At 42.9% G+C, this 22,581-nt stretch overlaps 1 protein-coding gene across 3 annotated transcripts in view; it reads right to left on the reverse strand.

Moving 5' to 3' along the window:
* Positions 1–955: 955 nt before the first annotated feature.
* The window catches only part of FBXO40 (F-box protein 40), a 57,634-nt gene continuing 36,008 nt past the window's right edge, over positions 956–22,581 (reverse strand). For 2 of the 3 annotated variants that reach the window (XM_077884450.1, XM_077884451.1), the window contains 4 exons: positions 20,303–20,412; positions 9,507–9,539; positions 6,747–8,666; positions 956–4,261 (listed from right to left, as the gene is read on the reverse strand). In XM_077884450.1, the coding sequence (XP_077740576.1) occupies positions 4,046–4,261; positions 6,747–8,666; positions 9,507–9,509 (2,139 nt within the window). In that variant the 5' untranslated portion in view covers positions 9,510–9,539; positions 20,303–20,412 and the 3' untranslated portion in view covers positions 956–4,045. Of the gene's footprint in view, positions 4,262–6,746; positions 8,667–9,506; positions 9,540–20,302; positions 20,413–20,523; positions 20,933–22,581 lie in introns of those variants that run through there. The other variant, XM_077884452.1, reaches the window with a different exon arrangement.

Below are 22,581 nucleotides of genomic sequence, written 5' to 3' on the forward strand. Positions count from 1 at the left end.
ACTCCTTCCTGCCACTGCCCATTGCCCTGCACCCTGGATATCAAGGGGTGGGCCTTTTCCTTAGACTGTACTTAGACCCAGTCCAAAACAGGTTGACCTGGAAAATAGCAGTAAGGTGAGGGGCCAGGGGACAAGGAAGGGTTCACAGTAAGGCAGTTAAACTTCTACTGGCTTCAGCAGTTGTGAGAGGCCAGTCACCTTCTGCCTGAGAATAATGACTACACTCTTTTAGGACATGATCTTGAGGAATAAACACAAATCAGGGGATTGAAAGGAGGCACAGGGAGATTTTGTCAATTAAAAAAGAAAAAAGAAAAAGAATAGAAAAAAAGACTAAAGCTAAAGGACCACATACTCCAATAAGGTGTTACGAGGATTGAGGGTCAGAGACAGTGGCCTCTACAAGTGAAAGTTCAGGCTTCTTTGTAGCTGGATGACTGTTATTGATGGCCAAGTAGAAGACAGATAAGAAGAAACTCGTGAACATTCTGTGTGGTCCAGGGCCAAGGCTGATAGAAAAAGAGGTGAGTACATTTGGACAGCTAGTGGTGGGCAAAAAAGCAAATCACCAAGCAAATTATGGGGATGAGAAAGAATGAGAGGCCAGGGTGTCCTATGTTTATTCCAGCCCCAGGCCATCGTGTTTAGCAAGGTCTAATAGGACATCCTATAGGCAACATCAAAGTAGAAGTCAGGGATTTGGGGAAAAGATGAAGAAAACAATGGGATGAAGGAGGAGCAATGGGATGAAGGAGGATTAGTGACTGAAATCCATAGTTGCTCTAGGACTTCATAAAATCGGTGAGCTCCTCAAGTGCCTAGAGCACTACATCCCTCATCTGGTTCCTTGGTTTTTCTTTAAGACACACACTCCTTTGTTTACACAATGACTTCTGTGCCAGTGAATCATAAATCTGTCTTTAGACCTAACTTAACAAGATTCACCCAGGTAGCCTTCCAGAGTGCAAAACAGCTTTTATTTCTGCTTCTAGAGACATTGGGATTTCCAGCATACAGAGGTAAGTCACCACAGATATACACAATCTTTCTTCACTTCACTTTGACTTGATATCACACAAAAATCAGACTCTCACGGTGGTTTTCCTGTTACATTTCCAAGTTCCACATTGCTTCTCACTTTTCGCTTCATTATAAGACGGAAACTTCCTTTCTGCTTCAGTTCTACAGACTTCACCCCCCAAGTCTGGCTGGTCTCTACTCCGGATTGACTTTCCTGGTGCTGATACTCATTAAAGTGTCTGTTCATAGACACCTCCCTGTCCACTCCCCTCAGCTGCTTCTTAATCTGAAGCCATGTCTAGCTGTCTTGCCTGTCAGGTAATTCTGCTGCTCACACTACTCACCGCAGCCTCAGCCCATGAATCCAGTCATTTTTCTGTGAGATCCGCAGTCTCTCTAGAAGGCTTCCTTTTTGCTCCAAATACCCTCTCACCGTAAAATGTGCTTATTTGTGTAGACCAGTGGATACCGGTAGTACCTGGTTTCCTGGAACATCTCCAATTAGATATCTCATAAAATTGATGATGTTGATCAATTCAATATTGCTCCAAAGGCAGCAACTAGGAAAATAAAGATTGACTGCACAGAGTTGTACAGGCAGTTTCCTGGCTGCTCTCCCAGACCCTGCACTGCCCAGGTTGTGAAGGAAAATCCTCTGTTCTCTTGCTTTTTCTATTATTTCTCATCCACTTAACAGCAGCCCCTGATTTTAATCTCTCTTAGTCAATAGCTTCCCTTTCTCTCTTTTTCTAGTAAAAAAAGAAACATAGAACGGACTTCAGGAGCTTTCTTTCTCCAGATAGGAGGGAACTAGATTCAAAACAAATGGAACTGATACCTACCTGGAGGGCTTTTCCTTTTTTCTCCCTTAGTTATTTCCAGTTACTCATCTTCACTGAATAAAATCACAGCTCACACTCTAGTTGTATTTTTAGAAAATGGTGCCTTATATACAAATGTGAAATATAAACCAAGCAAAAAGGATTAAGAAACAAAGTGATATTACCTACTAGTACCAAGTAGTGTACTATAATGAAAAGATGAGCATGTTTCTACTCTGGGACTTGCTCTAATGCCTCCTTGTTTCCTCTTACAAGTGTCAGCTACTTCATCTATACCAGCTCTGGACCATGTTCAGAGAAAGACCCATGCAACAATAAGCATCCAGATTGACTAAACTCTTTTTCTTTTTGTTGGCTGAATTCTTTGTTCTCTGCTTCCCCATAATACCTGTCCTCCTTTTCCCTTCTTACTTGCTTTGAGGACTGATGGGAAAATGGCACTGAGTAAAGTGAGAGGGAAAGAAACACAAGAGAAATAGTTCAATGTGTTTGGCTTCTGCTACATCTGGAGAGAGCTGAAAGGATATATATTTTTTGCACATGACTTAAGGACGTAAAGCCACACCAAGCAATCAGCTCCATCTGGTTCCCAACTTAAAATGACATCTGTCTAAAACTTATCTAGTAAATAAAGAAGAACTACATAACATCATAACCATTGTTGATCATTATGTAGGATTTTACTGCACTAAAAATCTTATCCTAAGGTACTGTCACTGGTATCACATTGTGTAGGGTGGTTCTCAACCCAGAATGATTTCACTCCCAGAGGATATTTAGCAATGTTTGGAGACATTTTTGGTTGCTGCAGCTGTGTGTGTGTGTGTGTGTGTGTGTGTGTGTGTGTGTGTGTGTGTGTGGGCGGGGGGTGGGTGCTACTGGTATCTATTGGATAGAGGCCAAGCATGCTGCTAAATATAACACACCGGACACAGTTTCTTATGATAAAGAATTATTCAGTTTAAAATGTCAGTAGTTCTGAGAAACCCTGCTTTAGAGGATGGAAGTTTCTACCAAGTATTTTACTCTTGCTTTCATGAGTATTCACTGTTACCAAAACCCAACAATATCCCCCATTTCTGACAGACTGGAATCATGACAGCAACAGGTAGGAGCAGTTACAGGGAACAACTATGTTCAGGTGTGTTCCTTCCCATGGTCCCCCAACAGGGTACTCAAGTGGTATCTGGGACCTGGTTGCTGGTGCCACAGGAACTGCAGTGAGGCTTGCCTGGACTTGGCCAAGTGTGTGGTCTCTCTGGGCTACCCTGTGCATTCTTGCATGACACCGAAGTTGGTGTTAGGGTCTTGAGATCGTCTCAGCTAGCTCAGGCTGGTACCTATGCTATCTCTAACCCAGACCTAGAATATAATTTTAAGAAGAAAGAAACCTTGACTCTTAAGTCATTTTTGACATGTTTAAAAGTGGTTTGTGGCTTTGGGTACTAATTTTCTTCATTAATACAATGTCTCCTTTGGACTCTTCCTCATTTTGCAAGGTTGTCCTTCTGCATGTTGTTTGCCAAGATTCTCCACAACAAACTCTGTGACCTCATTTCTGCCTCTTGTTCTTTGGCCTGCAGTGCCCTTGAGGCTGCTGTGCTTGGCCAAGGTCTCCATTTTATTGGGCTGTGCCTGGCCTTCCTGGGCTTATAGGCAGTGGAGTGACTAAAAGAAAACCTGGATTTAACCGTGGAGACAACCCCAGCTCCAGAACCATCAAACTGTGTGCCCTTCACCCTGGGTACCCTGGAACACACCTCCGTCCCCACTCGGGCACTTCCTGCCCCATAAATTTGAAAGTGCTCATCAACTCAAATGCTCTCCACAAAAGCACAGGCCTGTGCTGGTTATAGAATTTCACTGGTCTCTCATAAGACTTGGGCTCATCTTTCAAATGGCCTCAAGTTACCTATTTTCTCCTCAGACTTTTTCTTTTAGGAAACAAATGAGGGGATGGAGGGAAGGAAATAAGTTATCAGTATGGCCCTTCAAGCAAGTGTACAAGCCATCACTTAGGAGATTCTTAGACTTTGTGCAACTGCTCAGATTTGGGGCAGTGCATGCTCCAATACACTTAGGTAAGCACATATGCGGTTTACAGAAGAAAGTCCTCAAAATCACACTCAGTCCTACTTTCAGTAACTCAGAGGGTGAATCCAAGAATGGTGGCACCTGAATCTTTAGCAGACATGTCTTCCTCGTGGTCTGGCTCTAAAGGTGGTGACTAAGCTCTCTCGGGGCTGCTCCTGGAGCTGACACATGCTGGTCAAAAGAATTGGGTCAGTCTTATGCTCTACAACATTGAAAGGACAGGCCTTCAGGTGTTCAGACATGGAGGCAACTTCATTAAACTCCCAGCTCTTGATTTTGGAGAAGAGGCTGCTGAATTGCCAGATCTGTTAGGAAAACATGGAAGTTCAAAAGTGAACATTGGAACAATATCCTCAGGCCAGCTTTATTCAAAGAGTATAAGGAAATAACCTTTTTGTTCTTCACATTCTTAGCTTTCAGAGAGTGTGTAGTGGCTGCTGCAGGCAGGCATTTGTTAGCTCTTTCTCCAGCATCCAATTCCTAGTTCACCCTTCCAATTGATCATCTTCCCAGCCAGCCACGCAATTGTGTAGAAATGACTACAGCAATCTGCATATTGACACACACCCACCACCTCCCACCAGCAACAGTGATCAGTTCTAGAAAGACACATGGTTCAAATCAGGACAATTAGTGCCAATGAGACTCTACCCTAGGACTTTTGCTTGAGATATCAAGAAGCAGATTCTCTTTTTCCCTCTGTACTTGAACTGGGAAATGTCAGCCTTAGTCTTACTTGCCACTGGCAGCTACCAGGGACCACCGAGGGAGAACTGTGTCTTAGAATGGAACCACTAGAGAGGAAGTAGTGGTAAGAAATAGAAAGTAAAAAGATCATTCTGGGGCATTTTTGAGCTGCTAGATCAAACTGTACCTGACCCATTACCTTTGGGCCAAAGCTCCTTTTACTATTCATGCCATTTTAAGTTGGTTTTCTGTTGCTTTCAGCTTGAAGCTAAAAGTATCCTAACTGAGAAGAGTCACACTAGAACAGAAACCTCAGGAGAAATCTAAGTGTTTGGTACCCAAACCTCTTTTGGCCTTTCCACCTACGATGTGGTGGCAAAGTCACTAGTTTTAAAATCTGGCTATGAGTATGGGCATAGCCTGATACCCTTTCAACCTGACTTCACCCTCAGTTTCTTATCATTGTTCCTATGTAATAAAAGTGTTTCCTGGGATCTTAGAACTATTTCTGTTTTTACTTTAAAAAGCCATTTTAATATAAGCATCCTTTAGCTCTAACTAAATTCTTTTTTATCCTTTCTAAAAGGAAATTAGTTTGTCTCAAATGATATTCAAGAGTGGTCAGCAATCACTGAATTGGGAGCAAACATGAGCCAAAACATAATGGAATTTCTAATATGTAAATTATATTATTTGCATCTGATTGTAAAGAGAAAGATATTGGACAGTTCTAGAGCATAGAGTTCCTGGGAGCCAGATCCCAGTCTTATTCATGTTTAATCCCTAATATGTGGATGGGTGGCAGTCAGTGTTTATGTAACACATGGATGCAGGCCTGGATACATGAAGTGGGGGGGTCTCATAATTATTTTTTGATGAAGACTGCTCAGGGAATAAATAATGGAAAACATACAAGATATTTTAGACATAATCAGTGAAAATAGGTGTAAACAACTCTAACTCCTCAGTGCCAGTTTGCACACACATTTGGGGAAGAAATTTAACAGTGAGATTATGGAATTATTGACCTAAATGGGTATCATCAATTTGTGGTTCTTATTACCAACATATTTTCCATGGAAAAAGATGCTATGGATATCCCGTATATAATGAATTAGGAGTTCCACTTTTATATGGTATGAACTGATAGAAGTTATGATGCAGTTCAGCAAACATAACTTGATTGGGAAAAAGGAATAAGATTTTTCCACAGAGAAAGATTATTTGATTTATACGGCAGAATTTTTTGAGAAAATAAATAGATATTTGAACCTGAAGAGATCAGTGGACCGAATTATTTTAGAATTTCAAAATGTCCTTAATAAGGACAAAAACTGTTTTGTTGTTTTTTAAATTAGTTGATAGGGGACTGAGAAGAATTTGTTAGCATACTGTATCAGACTCCAGGCAGGAAACAGATGGCACACTTAAATTGGGTAATTTGAAGAAAATTTAAAAAAATGATATACAGATGTGTGGGCAGGGGGTAGGAAAGCCACAAGATAAGATTCAGTACCCAGGCTAGTAACAATCTAGAATGTTAATACTCTGGTCCTGAAAGGGAAGAAGAAGGGAGGTCACTGGAACCAAGAATGAGTAATTGTGTGGATAGGGTCACCTGATACAGTCACCTTCAGTATCATGGCCAGTGCTAAGTGTCATGGAAGGGAGAATGCACGCAGGGAGGGGGCCAGAGAATGGATATGTCAACTCACTCTTCCTCCCTTCCATTTCCCACTGACACCCTCCCACTAAATTAGCCCAACTGGAAGCTGGAGGGCAAGGCTGCTGACTGAGGCAGCCTGTAGAGATTAGCCTCCTGGAGGACTAGTCCCAGTGGCCAGGGTTGGAGAGTAAACCATGTGAGCAAACAGAAGACATGCAGGCACATCCACAGAGATAAGCAGGTATCACCATCTGTATCGTCATTTGTGTATCTATAGCTCTGTCTTCCCTACTAGACTGACCTCCTCGAGTTCCGGGATTATGTCTTATTCCCAGGAACCTAGTATGATGTCAGTGCCTGGTACAGCGCTTGGCACATAGAAAGTTCTTGCTACATAGTTGTTGAATGAATGAATGAATGAATGAGGGTTTACTTGCCTCTCTGTGGACTTTCCAGGAGGTGCCTCCATGAGAATACCTTTTCTTCTTCCACTGCAGGAGGACCATCCCTCTTTCTTGTAACAAAGTAGCGCAGATATTTCTCATCAGCACAGACACCTGGGAAAGCTGGGACAGGCTGATGCTGTCCAAGAACCCAGCGATGTACTGCAAAACCTCCAGGGGCAAGCTGGTTAGAGAATTCTGGTTTTTCCCTCCATGACCTGAAAGATGGCTGTTCTTCTTTCTCTCACTCAGCTCGGAAGCAACCTCTGGCTTGATGGCAAAGGTCTTGAGCTCCTGACTATAGATCACTTTTGCCTTTTGCCCTGGGGGACGGAAATGGTTTTGAATAAATGTACATCCCAAGTAGGCGAGAGGACATCGATGCTGGAACCAGCCATTGAGGCATGACTGGATGTCTGTGTGGACATTCTTGAAATGTAGGGGGAATTCATCCCTCCTGAAGAATTTGTTGCAAGTGAAAGTGAAAGCAGAGCTACTCTTGTTGTGTCTCCTGGTCACACACTCACTGTGGAGTTCCACATGGAGCCCCCCCGGGTTGGCAGTAGTTAGGAGGTCAGCCAGCACCGTCCCGGAGGAAAACTGTTCTGGCTCAAAACTGTAGGTCTGTGTAGCAAAATCCATGAACAGCCCGTCAATGCTCCTGGATTCAGAGATGACATGACCCTTAAGTTCTCTTTCTAAGGCGCACAGGAGGGTGGTCTTGATGAGATCTGATTTGGGAAGGTCCTCCACTGTGATCCCCAAATCCGAAGTGTCTACGGCCTTGTGTTCACTTGGTTTACAACTCAGCATGGCATCTCCAATGCGAGCCCGCTTCCCACAGTAGCTCACGGGAACTTTGAAGGTGTAAACAGTCTTCACTTCCTGAGCCTCGAGGTTGCCATAAACGAAGTCTCTCTCCTTAGGCGTACAAGCGGGCATCTGACCAAAGTGAATGAGCATCCTCCCGTTGTGCACCAGGTACATATTGTAGTCTTTTGCATCCACAGCTGTCTTCAGTCTCTCCAGGACCCCATCCTGCCAAGGGGCGAGCCCCGTTGTTTCCAGGGCCGCAGGCACGTCCCGCTGCCTCTGCTCCCCCCGTGCCTCTGTCTCTCGGAGAGTGTTCTCGCCGGCCCCGACCCCGTTACTGTGGCTGGGAGACTGCTCTTTCTCGGGGCCATCCCCGCCCCTGCCCTCACAGTTGGCTGATGAGCCTGTTAAAGCAGAGGCTGCGTGTTCTTTGCTGAATATATTTTCCCACTTGTCAAACTTGGCCAGGTCCATCCCTTCTTTGGTTTTGGCTAAGGCCTCTCGTTCTTCTTGACTCAGTTCTGCCGTCTGTCCACCAGCGGCTGACAGAGGTCCCCGCGGGACCAAGCCGGCATGGGGCCCACCCACCGCTCCTCCCGGCTCCTCCCGGCCGGCCTCCCCGTTCACGGGAGGTCCCTCCTCGGTGGGCTCTCTAGTTTCCGGGAAAAGGTCTACCATTTTCAAAGATCTGAAAAGGACCTTCTGGTCCTGGAGGGCCAGAGCTGTGTCCAAACACTCCTCACTGGGGGCCTCCTTCATGATGTTCTCGTGCAGGGTTGTTTCAGAGTCCACATTTGGCCAGCGGTTCCACTCCATGGAGCAGCACACCACGCTGGCAGGGCACACTTGCAAGTGCTTGGCCAGCTTGTGGCGGGACATGGAAAGGGGGCAGCCGTATTCAGAGTTGAGGCACGGAACCTCCTCTAGAGGGCAAAGGAGCTCATGCTCTGCCTCCTTGCACATGTGGAAGGTAGCGCCACAGGACAGGTGGCAGTTTATCACCAGACAGGAGACATCAGGCTCCACAGGCACGTGGCAGTGACGGTTGAAGCATTTCTCACAGTGCCTGTGCCGCCCAGGCAGAGGCCTGCGCGCCCTGCCCTAGAGACACCAACAGCAAGGAGAGAGAGAGGACAGGGGAGAGAAGTTCTATGCATGTCTGTGACTGTGTTTTGACTTATTTCCTGTTTTTACAGGCTTATTATAGGAATCTCTACAATCTAGGAAATCATAGAGGTGAAAGCAAAAATCACTCATAACCCTACAACCCAGAAATAACAACTACCAACCCGCCTTTCTTCATTTTATATAGTAGATGTGTTTAGAATAGAAAAAGAGAAAGCTGAATGTGATGGACTACACTGTTGGTAATTGTTTTGAGTTGTGGGTTATGGGTGATTTCTATTACCCTGTTAATACTATGCATACAGTTCTGCATCCTGTTCTTTAACTCGCTGTTATAGCACGAGACTAGGCTGTTTTATTAGTGATTCTTTGCAAATTGTCTTCATAATGGTAGCGTGACATTCCAGAGTGTCTGTGCTGTCATACACTTAACCAACTATCGACCCAGTGCTCGTAGGACAGGGGCCATGTCTAGTTTTGTTCACATCTGCATCCCTACCACTGGGACCATCATAGGTACTCAATTTGCTGAATGAAGGAATTGTCAGCCATTTAGTATAATGCTGGATGGTTTTGTTTTTCATTTTTAAAGTTTTACTAAACATCTTTGCTCACAAATCTTACTCAGCTCTCTGCTTTTCCCCTAACCCATGTCAATTTCTTCTTGATTCTTCTCTAGTGTCTCTAGTTTGGCCTGAAGTCAACAAATATCATCAAACCATAGAGGCAAGTGTGCCAGCTGCTTGGGCTACAGGCTAAATGAAGCCAGATCTGGACCCCTGAAAGATGAAGATCCAATAAGCGCCTGGTACTTACCATAGCTTCCTAATTTCTTCTTGCTTTGTAAATCTAGGGGAAAACATGAAAATATGAATATGAATGGTTAGTAAGAAAAGTATTTTGGTTATGTATATGAATAGGAGTCAAAGAGACTTTGCATACTCTGATTTAAATCCTTTTACCATCCTGGAGGTAAATGTCATTGCCTCCATTTTATAGTCCAGGAAATGGAAGCTGAAGATGTTAACTAACTTGTCCAAGGTGATAGACCTGCTAAGCGACAGAATCATGGGTCTTGCTAGCCCACAGTCTTCTCACTGACCCACACTGCCCTCTGATGGGGCATCTTATCAGCCATGTTACCTTCTTTTTGGTGTAACTTTTCTTCATTGTCTACCATCCTGCCATTCCATCCATCCATGCCTCTTTATCACTGCCATATACACTTCTGGCCCAAGTTAACCTTCTAGTTTCCTCTCCCACCTAGAGCTTCTTGTCCACAATCTGATATCCAGGTTGCTCAGGGCAGTGTAAAAGTGTCCGTGATATATCTACCATCTGTCCTTCACTATGGTGAATTCAGCTGTGCCCTGGCTAGAGCAGGGGTCAGACCCCAAGGACCCAGAAACAGGCTGAGTGGGGACTCTAGCAAGCAGAAGAGAAGATGTCCTGCCTTCAGGAGAATCTAGCTCCTTGGCTCTGGTCAATTGGTCCCTTGTGGGAATACGTTGCCAGATTATCTGATTTTTCCAGAGAAACTGGGGATGCAGATTTTTGCGAGTGGTGGCATGTTTAGGAGGCAGACTGTACAAGATTCAACCCAGCACTACCAGCACTAGCAGTCAGTAGTTGTGAAGCTTTGAAAAAGTTACTTATCACTTTGTTCATTGTTTTCTTCATCTGTAAAGGAAGAATGATAATAATACCAATCTCATAGTACTGTTGTGGTGAGTAAATGAGTTAAATGCCTGAAATTCTTAGAATGGTCCTTATCTCATAGGACATTATCTACACGTTTGCTCTTATAAAGTGTTTTATATTTAATTATATTGCAAAGTTTTTGTTACATAATGTATCAAGATTAAAATCCTTGTAATTTTGAAGTTAGCAACCAATTTAATTTTTCTAACAAACAAACAAACAAACAAACAAACAAACCTCTATTTGGGCCAAGGAAAAACGTGTTGGCAAGCCACATAGGGTCTGTAGCTGGCCAGTTTGCAGCACCTGGTCTACAGAATCTGTATCATAACGTTAGCACTATGTTAGTCTGGGGTGAGGTGAGTGGGGTGGAGTTAGCAGCCAAAAGTCAGAAAATCTAGTGTTTTGAAATTTTATTTTACTCTAGGATTTGTCAATTCATTGTGGGGGAGTTTTCCTTCAACTATTAAAAAAATTTCAAATATATAGGAAAGGTGAAAGGACATATATAATGAACACCCAAATGTACTCTACCTAGATTCAAAAGTTAACATTTTTCCACTTTTCTCTCTCCCCCTCTCTCCACATGCATGCACACACATATACACACATGCACACACATTTTTGCCAAACCACCTGAAAATAAGTTGCTGTTATCACGACACCTCGTCCCTAAGTACTTCAGCATGTATTTCGTAAAACTAAAAACATTTTCCTTTGTAACTGCAATAACATTATCTCACCTGAGAAAACAAAAAAAATTTTCTGATACCATGTAATATGCTTTTTGTGTTCAAATTTATCCAATTGTCCCCAAAATGTCTTCTATTAAAAAAAATGTTTTTTAACTTTTGTTCCTGCTAGGTATTATATGTAAATTTTTAACTTTTGTACCAGGATCCCTTTAAGGTCAATTTGTTATTTTGGTTGGTAAGTCCTTTTACACTCTTTTAATTTGGAAAAGTCCTCTCAACTTTGTCTTTTGGAAGACAGTCTTAAATCTCAAGGAAATTATATTCTGATTTGTTCATGTATTCATTTGTTCGTCCATTTCTTCAATAAGCATTTGTTGATTATGCACAATTTGCCAGCAAGGGAGCTTAAGCATCACCTGGACCACTTATTTAAATAGTTCTTAAACATTTTGCTCAGTAGAATAAGCTGTGATGGCTGTTAAATCTGTAAATCTGCACTATAAGAATGGCAGCCACCAGCCACATGTGGCTATTTAAATTTAATCAAAATAGAATAAAATTAATAATTCAGTTCTTCAGTCCCATTAGCTACATTTCAAGTGCTCAGTAGTCACATATGGTTAGTAGCTACCCTATTGGACAACACGGCAGAGAACATTTCCATCTGCATAGAAAGTTCTATCCGGGAGCATTGCTATACTGGCTGCTGCACATCTGACTTAAGTGAGGGGTGTGTCTGGAATTCACACCCTTAACACATCACCCATCTGATTCTTACGTACTGGGATTATTGAGTGCGAAAGAGGGATCATGGCAGAGAGCTCTATACCCTTAATAGCCTGAATCAGGAGGCAGGTAAGAAGTTGCAGGTGAGAATATCAAGGAGATTCAGGGTCCGGGAGAAGATAAATGAAGGTGTCAAAGCCAGAGGGGGAATTGAGCAGAGGGAAGGACTGTGAGGGCAGGACTGAGATGGAACAGAATAGGAACAGGCAAGAGGACATCTTTCAGATGCAAGAGTCCAGCTATTGGACCTCTTAACATACAGTTGAACATTCAGTTAGGCTCCGGCTATGTTCTGGATTGATCACTGCAGAGAAGGAGAGACTAGAGAGCTAAGAGTCAGAACTATGGCCTGATGTGAGGCAAAGTGCGAGCAATAGTCTTGAATGCTGCCTGAAAATTAAAAACAATGCCACTTCTCATGGCAGGTCCCCCAAAGAGCTCTTGCCAGAGCAAATGTGGCATTTCAGCTGTGCAGTGGGACCCTTGCCATTCAAAATGTGGTATTTGCTTCGAGGGGCGGGGGAAGCCATTAAACACATTCCAATATTAGCAGGGCCTGTGCCCTGGCCGGGGGAGTATGCTCATGTGCTTTCTATTCATAAACAACACTCATGAATAAAGATGGAGTCTGGATGACTCAGAGTCCCCTACTGGTTTCTAGGTGGGAAAGAAGAGGCAGATCGCAAATGGAATAAGGCTATGCGAAAGAAGCTACCAGCAGCAATGGCCAACTTCGTATTTACCAGCCTGGTTCCGTCACAAAGTTGAGACTAGTTTCTGGGAAGGGAAAAGCAGGTCTAGCTAGTTCTGTGTGTTCTGTGTGTAGTGAGAACTCTGCCCCAGCCCCAGGGATATGTCTGGGACAGTAGTGATGGATTCTAAGCCCAATCATTTCTTATCCTTCAGCATCATAAAGAATGGTTCTTAGGAACAGCGCTCTTGAAGCTGAAACATTTGCGGTAGAGCCCTATTGCTCTCCAGGGCTTTGAAGTTATTTGATGGTATCCCTTTAAGAGAAAACAAAAACAATGCACACAGGCAACAAAGATGCTATTTCTTTTGTTTGTTTGTTTGTTTGTTTTTTAATGATGCTATTTAAAGATCTTTTGCCAAGCTCTGGAGCCACCCCAATTAAGTGACTTTGAGAGAGGACATGTACTGAGCAGAAAGACACAGTAGGTGGAGACCACTCTTTGGAGGAATTTGGCAGTAGAGGGGAGAAGAAAGATAAATATATCCTACGGTCATAAAAAATCACATCTGAACCTTTTGTTGTATATCTAGGGGAAATTGTTCCCACTGAGATAAAGGGACATCCCCCAAATTCTTGATTGTCTGTTATTGCTGGGTAAGCAGTGTGACAATTGTCCTGGTTTGCCTGGGACTCTCTTGGTTTTAGTTCTGAAAGTTCTAGATCCTGGGAAACCTCTTTGTTGCAGACAAACTTGGATACTTGATTGGTCATCTTAGGTTGTAGCTAGTTGGTCTTGCCTTAAGATGATCAAATTATATATATTTATATATATAAATTATATATAATTATATATAATATAATATAGATTTTATATAAAATATTATATATATATATATATATCTCACTGGTTATCTTATGACATAAGATGCCTCGTTCTCCTAATCTCTGCTCTAGTGCAGTGACTGGATCTTTATCCTTCACAGCATTTGTCTGACTTTCCTAGACTGAGTGACTTTTATACATTTTGAATGTCAGGAAGAAAGAATAAGATTTTAGTGCCTACTATGTTTTTATGTGACATCTCACTTAATCCTCACAAAGGCCATGTGATGTGGGTATTGCCCTTTCCACTTTCAGTGGAACACAAAGAGGCCTAAGTTTGTCTGGTTTCAAGCTGTACTCTGCAATATCATGCTGTGTCCCTCAGAGACCCACAGAGACATGTGGAACAAATCATGCCCATGACTAGAACCCATCAGGGGAGAGCCTCTCTTTCTCCAGTTGGGGCACAGACTATACCAATAATCTTTCCAGATGGTAGAGGAGCTGGACGTTCTTCATTCATAGGAAGTTCATAAGAAGCACCTTTGTCCCCATGATGATTTTTTTTTTTTTTGGTCCTCCTCTGGGCCACATCCCATACTGTGCCCCATATGAATAGAGGAAATATGAAAAGTATCCAGGCCCCATGGTTTTGCATTTGAGGTAGTACAAATATGAAAGTAATTTTTTAGGGTTAAAATCTGTAATATAATACAAATTATGAGATTTAAATGGAAAACCAACTAAATTAAAGCATGTACATTATAGAAACTCTTCACTGTGGAGAAACTTGACAAAACTCTATGCCTGAAACAATGTATATTTATCCAGGTGCCATTTCTTCCTTTAGTTTCTATGCTTCTAAGTTCACCTTTAAATTCTTACTTCCTGTCTGAAAAAGGCAGTATACTCCCTTCTCTTAAAAATGAACTTCAATTGGGGGCAGCCCTGGTGGCTCAGCGGTTTAGCAGGGCATGATCCTGGAGACCCGGGATCAAGGCCCACGTCGGGCTCCCTGCATGGAGTCTGTTTCTGCCTCTCTCTCTCTCTGTATCTCATGAATAAATAAATAAAATATTTAAAAAAGAATGAACTTCAATTGAGTCTATGGTCAAAACACTCTCCCCAAAATGTATTTTAAAAGTTTCCTGGATAGAGGAGACTGCAGTCAAACTACTATAATTTAGACTTCAATAGTTTTAAAAATCTACACAGAACTAGATTGTACTGGATGCAGTTTAAGTGGAATATAAGTAGATGGAAGGACCAGGTACATGAGTTTAAGGGATAGATATTTCTTTACTGAAATAGAGGATGATTTAGAACCTAGCAAGGGAGAAACATTGGATGCAGGTTGTGGTGCTATGTATCTTTTCACTCAGAAAGGAGTAAGTCAGTAAGAAAAGGCAAGTCAGCTAGAACAATGGCCCGTAAAGTGTGATACCCTGACCCACAATGTCAGTGTTACCTAGGAACTGGTTAAAAAAGTAAACTATTGGACTGTACCAAATCAAACCTACTGAATCAGAACTACTGTATCCAGCTGATTTTGTTGTACACTTAAGTTTAAGAACCACCGAGCTAGAAGCTGGTTGATTTTGTGCTCCCAGTCACAAAGGAACTACTACCCAGTTAGGAAGGCCTTGAGGAAAGGCCTGAAAGGGCAGTGAGCACTTTTATCCATTTCTTTCCATCCCCACTACAGCACCATCACCACTCATCCAGTCTGGTGCAAAAGACTATATAATCAGTCTCGGGATCCCTGGGTGGTGCAGTGGTTTAGCTCCTGCCTTTGGCTCAGGGCGTGATCCTGGAGACCTGAGATCGAATCCCACGTCGGGCTCCTGGTGCATGGAGCCTACTTCTCCCTCTGCCTGTGTCTCTGCCTCTCTCTCTCTCTCTCTCTCTCTCTCTCTGTGTGTGTGACTATCATAAATAAAAAAAAAAAAAAAAAAGAATGTTCTTAAAAAAAAAATCAGTCTCACCCCTCCATTGGATGCTCTGTAATCTATATTCACTAGCAGAAAGAGTGATTTCAACGACTTTTTAAAAATTTTAGTTAGTTAACATAGTTACAATAACATATTGGTTTCAGGAGTAGAATTCAATGATCACCACGTACATAAGTGCTCATCACAGCAAGTGCCCTCCTTAATCCCCATCACCCATCTAGCTCATTCCTCACCCAGGTCCCTCCATCAACCCTCAGTTTGTTCTCTGTTATTAAGAGTCTCGGGATCCCTGGATAGCGCAGCGGTTTAGTGCCTGCCTTTGGCCCAGGGCGCGATCCTGGAGACCCTGGATCGAGTCCCACGTCAGGCTCCCGGTGCATGGAGCCTGCTTCTCCCTCTGCCTATGTCTCTGCCCCTCTCTCTCTGTGTGACTATCATAAATAAATTAAAAAAAAAAGTCTCTTATGGCTTGTTTCCCTCTCTCCTTTTTTTTTTTTTTTTTGAGCCCAAATGTCCATCAACTGATGAATGGATAAAGAAGATGCTATACATGCACACACTCACAGGAATATTAGCCATCCAAAAATGAAATCTTGCCATTTGCCATGATGTGGATGGAGCTAGAGAACTTTATGCTATGCAAAGCAAGTCAATCAGAGAAAAGACAAATAAATACCATATGATCTCACTCACATGTGGAATTTATAAAGATTTCAACAACTTTTAACACTAGGTCTCTATTCCCACTTAGAATCTCCATTGGATTCCCATCACAAAGCATAAACTCTGACATCCTTATCTCGTGGCCACAAAGCCCTGCATGAGTGTCCTCTGCTGGCCTCCTTTATCTCACCTTTCCCTTGAGCACTTAGCTCTAGCACTGTCACTTATTCCTGTGTAGGGCCTTTGCACTTGTTCTATCAAAATTCTCCCCTCACTCTGTGTTATGGGCTCCTTCTTGCTGTTTAGATTCCAGCTTCTTTGTTACCACCACAAAGAGGCCTTATCTGACACCCCCTAATATAAAGTAAATTAATGAACACTCTCATATGTTAGCGAAGTAATTTTTGACAAGTTAATCTCCCTAAAGCTAATTTATTCACCCATAAAGTGGAACTCATAATAACCGATACAATTATGACAAATGAGATAAAGTAGGGAAAGGGTCACTCAATTGTTAGCCCTTCCCCCATGAGGAAGGTCCTGCCATGGTCACTTCCATGTCTGGGTGTTTATGTCTTCCCATAGTATCACTCCTGCAACTCTTGACTGGCCTTTCAGTGTTCAGTTTCCCCCTCACTCCAATGTATCTTATATTCCACTGCCAGCTTAATAATCTTCAAAGCCCATTTAAGAAAAAAGTCTTACCTTACTCCTTTAAGAATGTGAGTCCCCCTGAAATAGCCCCACCATGGCACCTTGTATTCACCACATTCATTCCTTAAGCTCTTAGGAATTCAAACAGCACTGCACCCAGGCTGGAGGACCTTTCAAATGCCATAAAGGCAGATCGAGACATCTTGGTTTTCTTTTCTTTTTTTTTTTTAAAGATTTATTAATGATATATATATATATATATATATATATATACATATATATATATATATAGAGAGAGAGAGAGAGAGAGAGGCAGAGACACAGGCGGAAGGAGAAGCAGGCTCCATGCAGGGAGCCCGACGTGGGACTCGATTCCAGGACCCCAGGATAGGGCCCTGGGCCAAAGGCAGGCACCAAACTGCTGAGCCACCCAGGGATCCCTGCATCTTGGTTTTCTATGCACAGGTTTGTCATGTTTATTGTTAACCTACATACATTATTCTGTTCATTAAGGGAAGAAAGGTGTCAGTTGAGATTGGCTTCTCTCTTGTGATGTGCTGCAGAGTTGGTACGCCCTAGGGGAAGTTGCTGGGATGGTGTGCTTGGGCACGAAGGCCATCAATGGAGCAAGAGTTATGTGGCCAGGGGAGTGTGTTCAGGCAGGAAAGGAACTCTGACTGGAATATCAAGAAAGAACAAAAATGCTCCCCAAGGAATGTACAAAATAGTTTCTTGGAGACTGAGAGACTGAGTACAGCTAATGTGCTACTAGCATTCAATGTTTACTCACCGGATTGAATGGAATGCAACTGAATAGAATCCCAAAGAAAGCAGCGTTTTGAAAGAGCTGTGAGAGCAATTTGAAACAAATTTAGGAGAAAAGTGTAATAATGTCAAATGTATGCTAATTTAGGACTTTTTTTTCTTTTTAGAGATAGATAGTGCACACACACGTGGATGTGGTTAGGTGGCAAAGGGAGAGGGAGTGAGAAAACCCCAAGCAGACTCTACACTCATCACGAGCCTGATGTGGGGCTCAATCCTGGGACCCTGAGACCATGACCTGAGTAGAAATCAAGAGTCCAAAGCCTAACTGACTGAACCACCTGGGCGCCCCACTGGGGCTTTTTTTTTTTTTTTTTTTTTAAGGAAGAAAGAGAAATGTTATTAGGTGAATGTAGCCTTTCACTGAATGGAGAAGACTTCTGCAGGCTGGAGTTATAATAGATACTCTGCTGCCGGAATTGTTTTCAGGAGGTTATATTATTTATCCTAAATCCTTGCAGTCATAAATCAAAAATCTGGACCAAGTACATAACCATAAATCCTCTGCCCTGGAGCTTCTGAATCTTCAACATATGTAGGAATCACCTGGGCAATCTTTTTAAAACGTGGATTCTGATCTGGTAGGACTGGGGTGGGGCCCAAGAGTCTTCCCATATAATACAAGCTCCAGACAATGTTGATGGTCCAATGACCCCCCCCTTTGAAAGAAAAATGTCTAGTTTAATCTCCTCATTTCCTACAAGAGAAACTGAGGCCCAGAGAAGTGAAGTGTCTTGCCCCTGCTTCTCACCTTGATGTAATAGTGAGATATCTGTGGAAACCACAACGCCACACAGAGCTACCTGTGTAGTGGTGGTGGCCAAGGGCATGTGGGCAGCATAGATGGTACCAAGGGCAAAATAGGACAGAGCCTGGGAGCATGAGGAAGAGGTGGAGTCTGAGTGTCACCGGCCAGCAAGGTCATGAGAAGGCATATAGCAGGTATATTTAAATCACTGACACAAGCAGAAGAGAATGGGATTAACAGATAATAGCTTTAACATTCTTTACTATAATTTTAAAATTAGTAGGCAAACAGGGTTGATGTCAGGGAGATATTTTTAGGCAAGGGGCCCTTTCAGCACCCCTCACATGATGTCAGCAACTAACTATTTTGCCTCCTCATGCCGCTGGCCCTGGTGATAATTATTTATTTCTGAACTTTAACTTCAGTGGAAGTGACAAGGTCAAGAGGTAAAGTTCAGAGATATTCTTTAACTCTTCATCTGTTACCTAGCCTTAATTCGTTATTTTAATGACATATTGTTAAGTTGTTCCCTTGCTATGGCCGTATTTAATTCCAAGGAAAGAAAACGTATAAAGTTAAATACTTAAGTAATCCCTTTGCCTTGAGATTTTAACACAACCAGCTGGCTGATGATAATTCCCACATCTGGGTCCATAATCCTGGGCTTCTGGGCTGTTATTCCAGTATTTTCATTATACCCTAGTTAATTCTCATATCTGGTGCTTCTGTTACTAGTATCAGTATTTTAGATTACTGTTTTGTATTGGCCAAGTGCTAATTAGCCAGATTATCTAGGGGTAGCTGTGAGTCAGCCCATCTGTTTGGTTATCCTAAACCAACACGCCCCAGTCTCACTAGGACAGCATCCCAGCATATACCTTGAAGATGCTGTGGAAACCCTGACAAAATGGAATGAAGTTAGGCAATTATACACAATGCATTATGCCTAGCAAACCAGCATAAATAGAACCTAGCCATCAACAGCACAGTTATGGGATATGTCTGGAGGTTACAGAGGCAGGAAGGAAGGAATCCAGGAGTTAGGGTATCTGGGTAGGTCTCCTTTTACTTGGCATTGGTGGCTTTAGCCTGTACACCGCAAAGTTCAGACTGTACAGAATGCCTTTTGCTGCATAGGCCACTTCCTAGGGTGTCCTTAGCTGAACTATGAACATTAAAGCAAGGCCCAGAGGGAAACAAGAAAATAAACACTGCCTCCCCCCCTTATCCCTGTCAATTTGTGCATGCAACACTATGCAGTTATTTCAAAAATTAGAGATCTACATTTTAAAGCTTTCGACACTTCAAGTATCATTAATCATTTTCCTGTCGTCCCTCTGGATGTGCAAGCTTCAAGTCTGTAATAATTTTTGGTTTGCATGCAAAAGCCTGTATACGTTTTTCAACTTGTAAAATACTTTCACTTCTATTCCATGGGTGCATTTTGGATTCAAGGGATTTGGGGAGGAGAGAACCACATTTAGGGAATACTGTTAGGAAAAAAAAAAAAAAAAAAACAGGTCTTAAGCTCTACAGACAGTTTAAATAGTACATGCAGTAAATACAACCATGCTACGTTAACCGGTAGTGTGACACGGGATGGAATTGAAGGTACATAAAATTGTATGTATGCAAGAATGACTTGCAGTTACACAGCAAATGCTGATTGTTGAAAAGATCACAGCATTTGGACATTAAAAAATAGAAATCCTGGCTTCTAGCCCTTCCACCTATTTTCTCACCAACCCCTCCCCAAGACCCCCCCGCCCCATCCCTACTGTGTAACTTTAGAGATCTCACATAGCCACTGCAGTTGGTTGTAAAGAAAGAACGTAAGCTGTCCGAAAGCAGGTAATTTCCTCCTGCTCCAAGATTTTAGATTTAAAACAAGAGTTTACATATGGCTGGGTCTCATTCTCAGAGCCAAGGGCTTTCTCCACCACATGTGACTAATTTGCTTAACAATCTTCTTGCTCAGGGCAAAAAGGTGATGCTCAGCTCAGCCTCCACCTCCGTGTTCGCCACTCCCGTCCCCTCGGTGCACCGCACCGGCTCTCGTTTGAAAAGCTTACCTTAAGGGCCCGGGCTGAGTCAGCATCTGCTGCACCTGTGTCCCTGGATTGTGAGCAAGCAGATCGCAGGAAGAGGCTGGGGGGCATCAGCTGCAGCAGAGGACAGAGTTCTGTTGAGGAGGCAGGGGAAGCAGAGAAAACTTCAACAGAAATAGTTCAAGTGTTTCGAAGTTAAAAATAAAACTATATCACAAGGGGCAATGTGACCAGGCTCAGCTTACGATTTTTTCTTTCCCCCGTCTTTATCAACACTTGGTCTCTACTGCAGTAGCATTTAGCAGGGGGAGCCGGAAGGGAAGTGAGCTTTTATATCAATAGGCTTTCCTTCCCTTGAGGAAGGGGGGAAAATCCATTCAAGAAGGATCACTTTCAAGGCCAGGATCTTGTGCGTGCGGTCAGCAGATCCAGCTGTGCTCACTGTGGCCGGTGCAGCCCTCGGGCCAGGCGGCTGCTCTAATTATAACCATGCTTTTCACCTAAACCCATCACTGGCTGAAGCAGCAACTTGTGCAAGTGACATGCGGTCCTGTTTCTGTTTCTCCTATTTCTTGTCATGACAAGTAAGTGGCTGTCCTCTCCTGGCCCTCTCCTCTCCCCCCGGGGCTGGGGAAGGGAGGGTTTGTAATCAGAAGTCAGGCACAGAGGAAGTCCCGTGTGAGGGAATTAGAGGAGTAGGACTTAGCTTTCACATAGTCCAACCTCCTTTTTTTTTAGAGGAGGGGCTAGAGGTTTAGAGAAATACACTGTCCATCCAAGGTCACACAGCTGGCTAGTGCGGGAGCCAGAGGAAAGACTCAGTTCTTTTTTTTTTTTCTTTCTTTCTTTTTAAAGATTGTTGAGAGAGAGATGGGGAGAGAGAGGGTGAGAGAGTGGGAAGGGGGTTAGAGGGACAGGGAGCGAGAGAATCCTAAGCAGACTCCATCGCCCACCCCCAGCACAGGGCCAACACCAGGCTCCATCTCACGAGCTTGACGTCATGACCTGAGCCAAAACCAACAGTCCACCGCTTAACCGACTGTGCCACCCAGGCACCCCAAGACTTTCCAACTTTTAACTCTGAGTCTTTACCTCCTCTTCAAATTCAGCTATCTCCTGAAGACAGAGAATATATAATCCTAGCTTTGCTGATCCGTGTGTGACCGAGTTACTTAACCACTCTCGACCTCAGTTTTCTCAGTTGTGGAAAGGGGATGAAAATACTTGGTGTGACTGTGTTAATAAGCTAACACACGGATGCATTCCTATGTAGAGCACATGAGTGATGCCCAGCACGTACCAAGGATTCACCAATGCTGCTATTTGAATGTATGGACTGAATTCTGGTGCAATTAACAGACGCTGAATTACCTCTTTCCTCTAGATTCTTCTATGCATATGTGTCTATGTGGATAAGCTCATTTGGGGTGAACAATTAGCAGTGGAAAATTATAAAAATTTTACATATTGATCTTCTATCTGGAAACATTGCTGGACTTGTTTATTAGTTCCAAGAGTCTTCTAATGGATTCCGTAGGATTTTCTATGTACAAAACCATGCCATCTGTGACGAGAGGTATCTTTACTTCTTCCTTTCTAATTCAGATGCCTTTTATTTCCTTTTCTTGCCTGATTGCACTGCCTAGAATTTTCAGCACCATGTCGAACAAGCGTTGTGAGAGTGGCCGTCCCAAATTTGTTTCCTGTGTTTGATCTTTAGGGGAGAAGCCTTCTGTCTTTTGCCATTAGGTGTGCTGTTACCCGTGGATTTTTTGTAGATGGCCTGTATCAAGTTGAAGACGTTGGAGAGCTCATCCTGATTTGTTAAGTGCCCGTCTCATGAAAGGGTGAGGAATTTTGTCAAGTGCTTTTCCGTGCCTGTTAAGATGATCCTGTGATTTTTGTCCTTTATTCTATTAATATAGTATATTACCTTAATTATTTTTGTATGTTGAATCCACTTTGCGTTCCTGGATCAACCCCACGTGGTCTGGTATATAATCCTTTTTATATGTGCTAGATTTGGTATTCAAGTATTTTGTGGAGGAATTTTGCATCCTTATTCTTAAGGGCTATTACCCTACAATTTTCTTTATGATGTCTTCACTCAGTTTTGGTATCAGGGAAATGTAGTCTCATAGACTCAGGAAGTGTTCTCTTCCAGGTTTTTTGGAGAGTTTGTGAAAGATTACTGTTAATTATTTAAATATTTGGCAGAATTTAGCAGTGAGGCCATCTAGGCCTAGACTTTTCTTTGTGGGAACTTTTGTTCTAAAGATTTTATTTATTCACGAGAGATATAT

Source organism: Canis aureus, chromosome 35 (genome assembly GCF_053574225.1).
Source record: "Canis aureus isolate CA01 chromosome 35, VMU_Caureus_v.1.0, whole genome shotgun sequence".
NCBI lineage: Eukaryota > Metazoa > Chordata > Mammalia > Carnivora > Canidae > Canis > Canis aureus.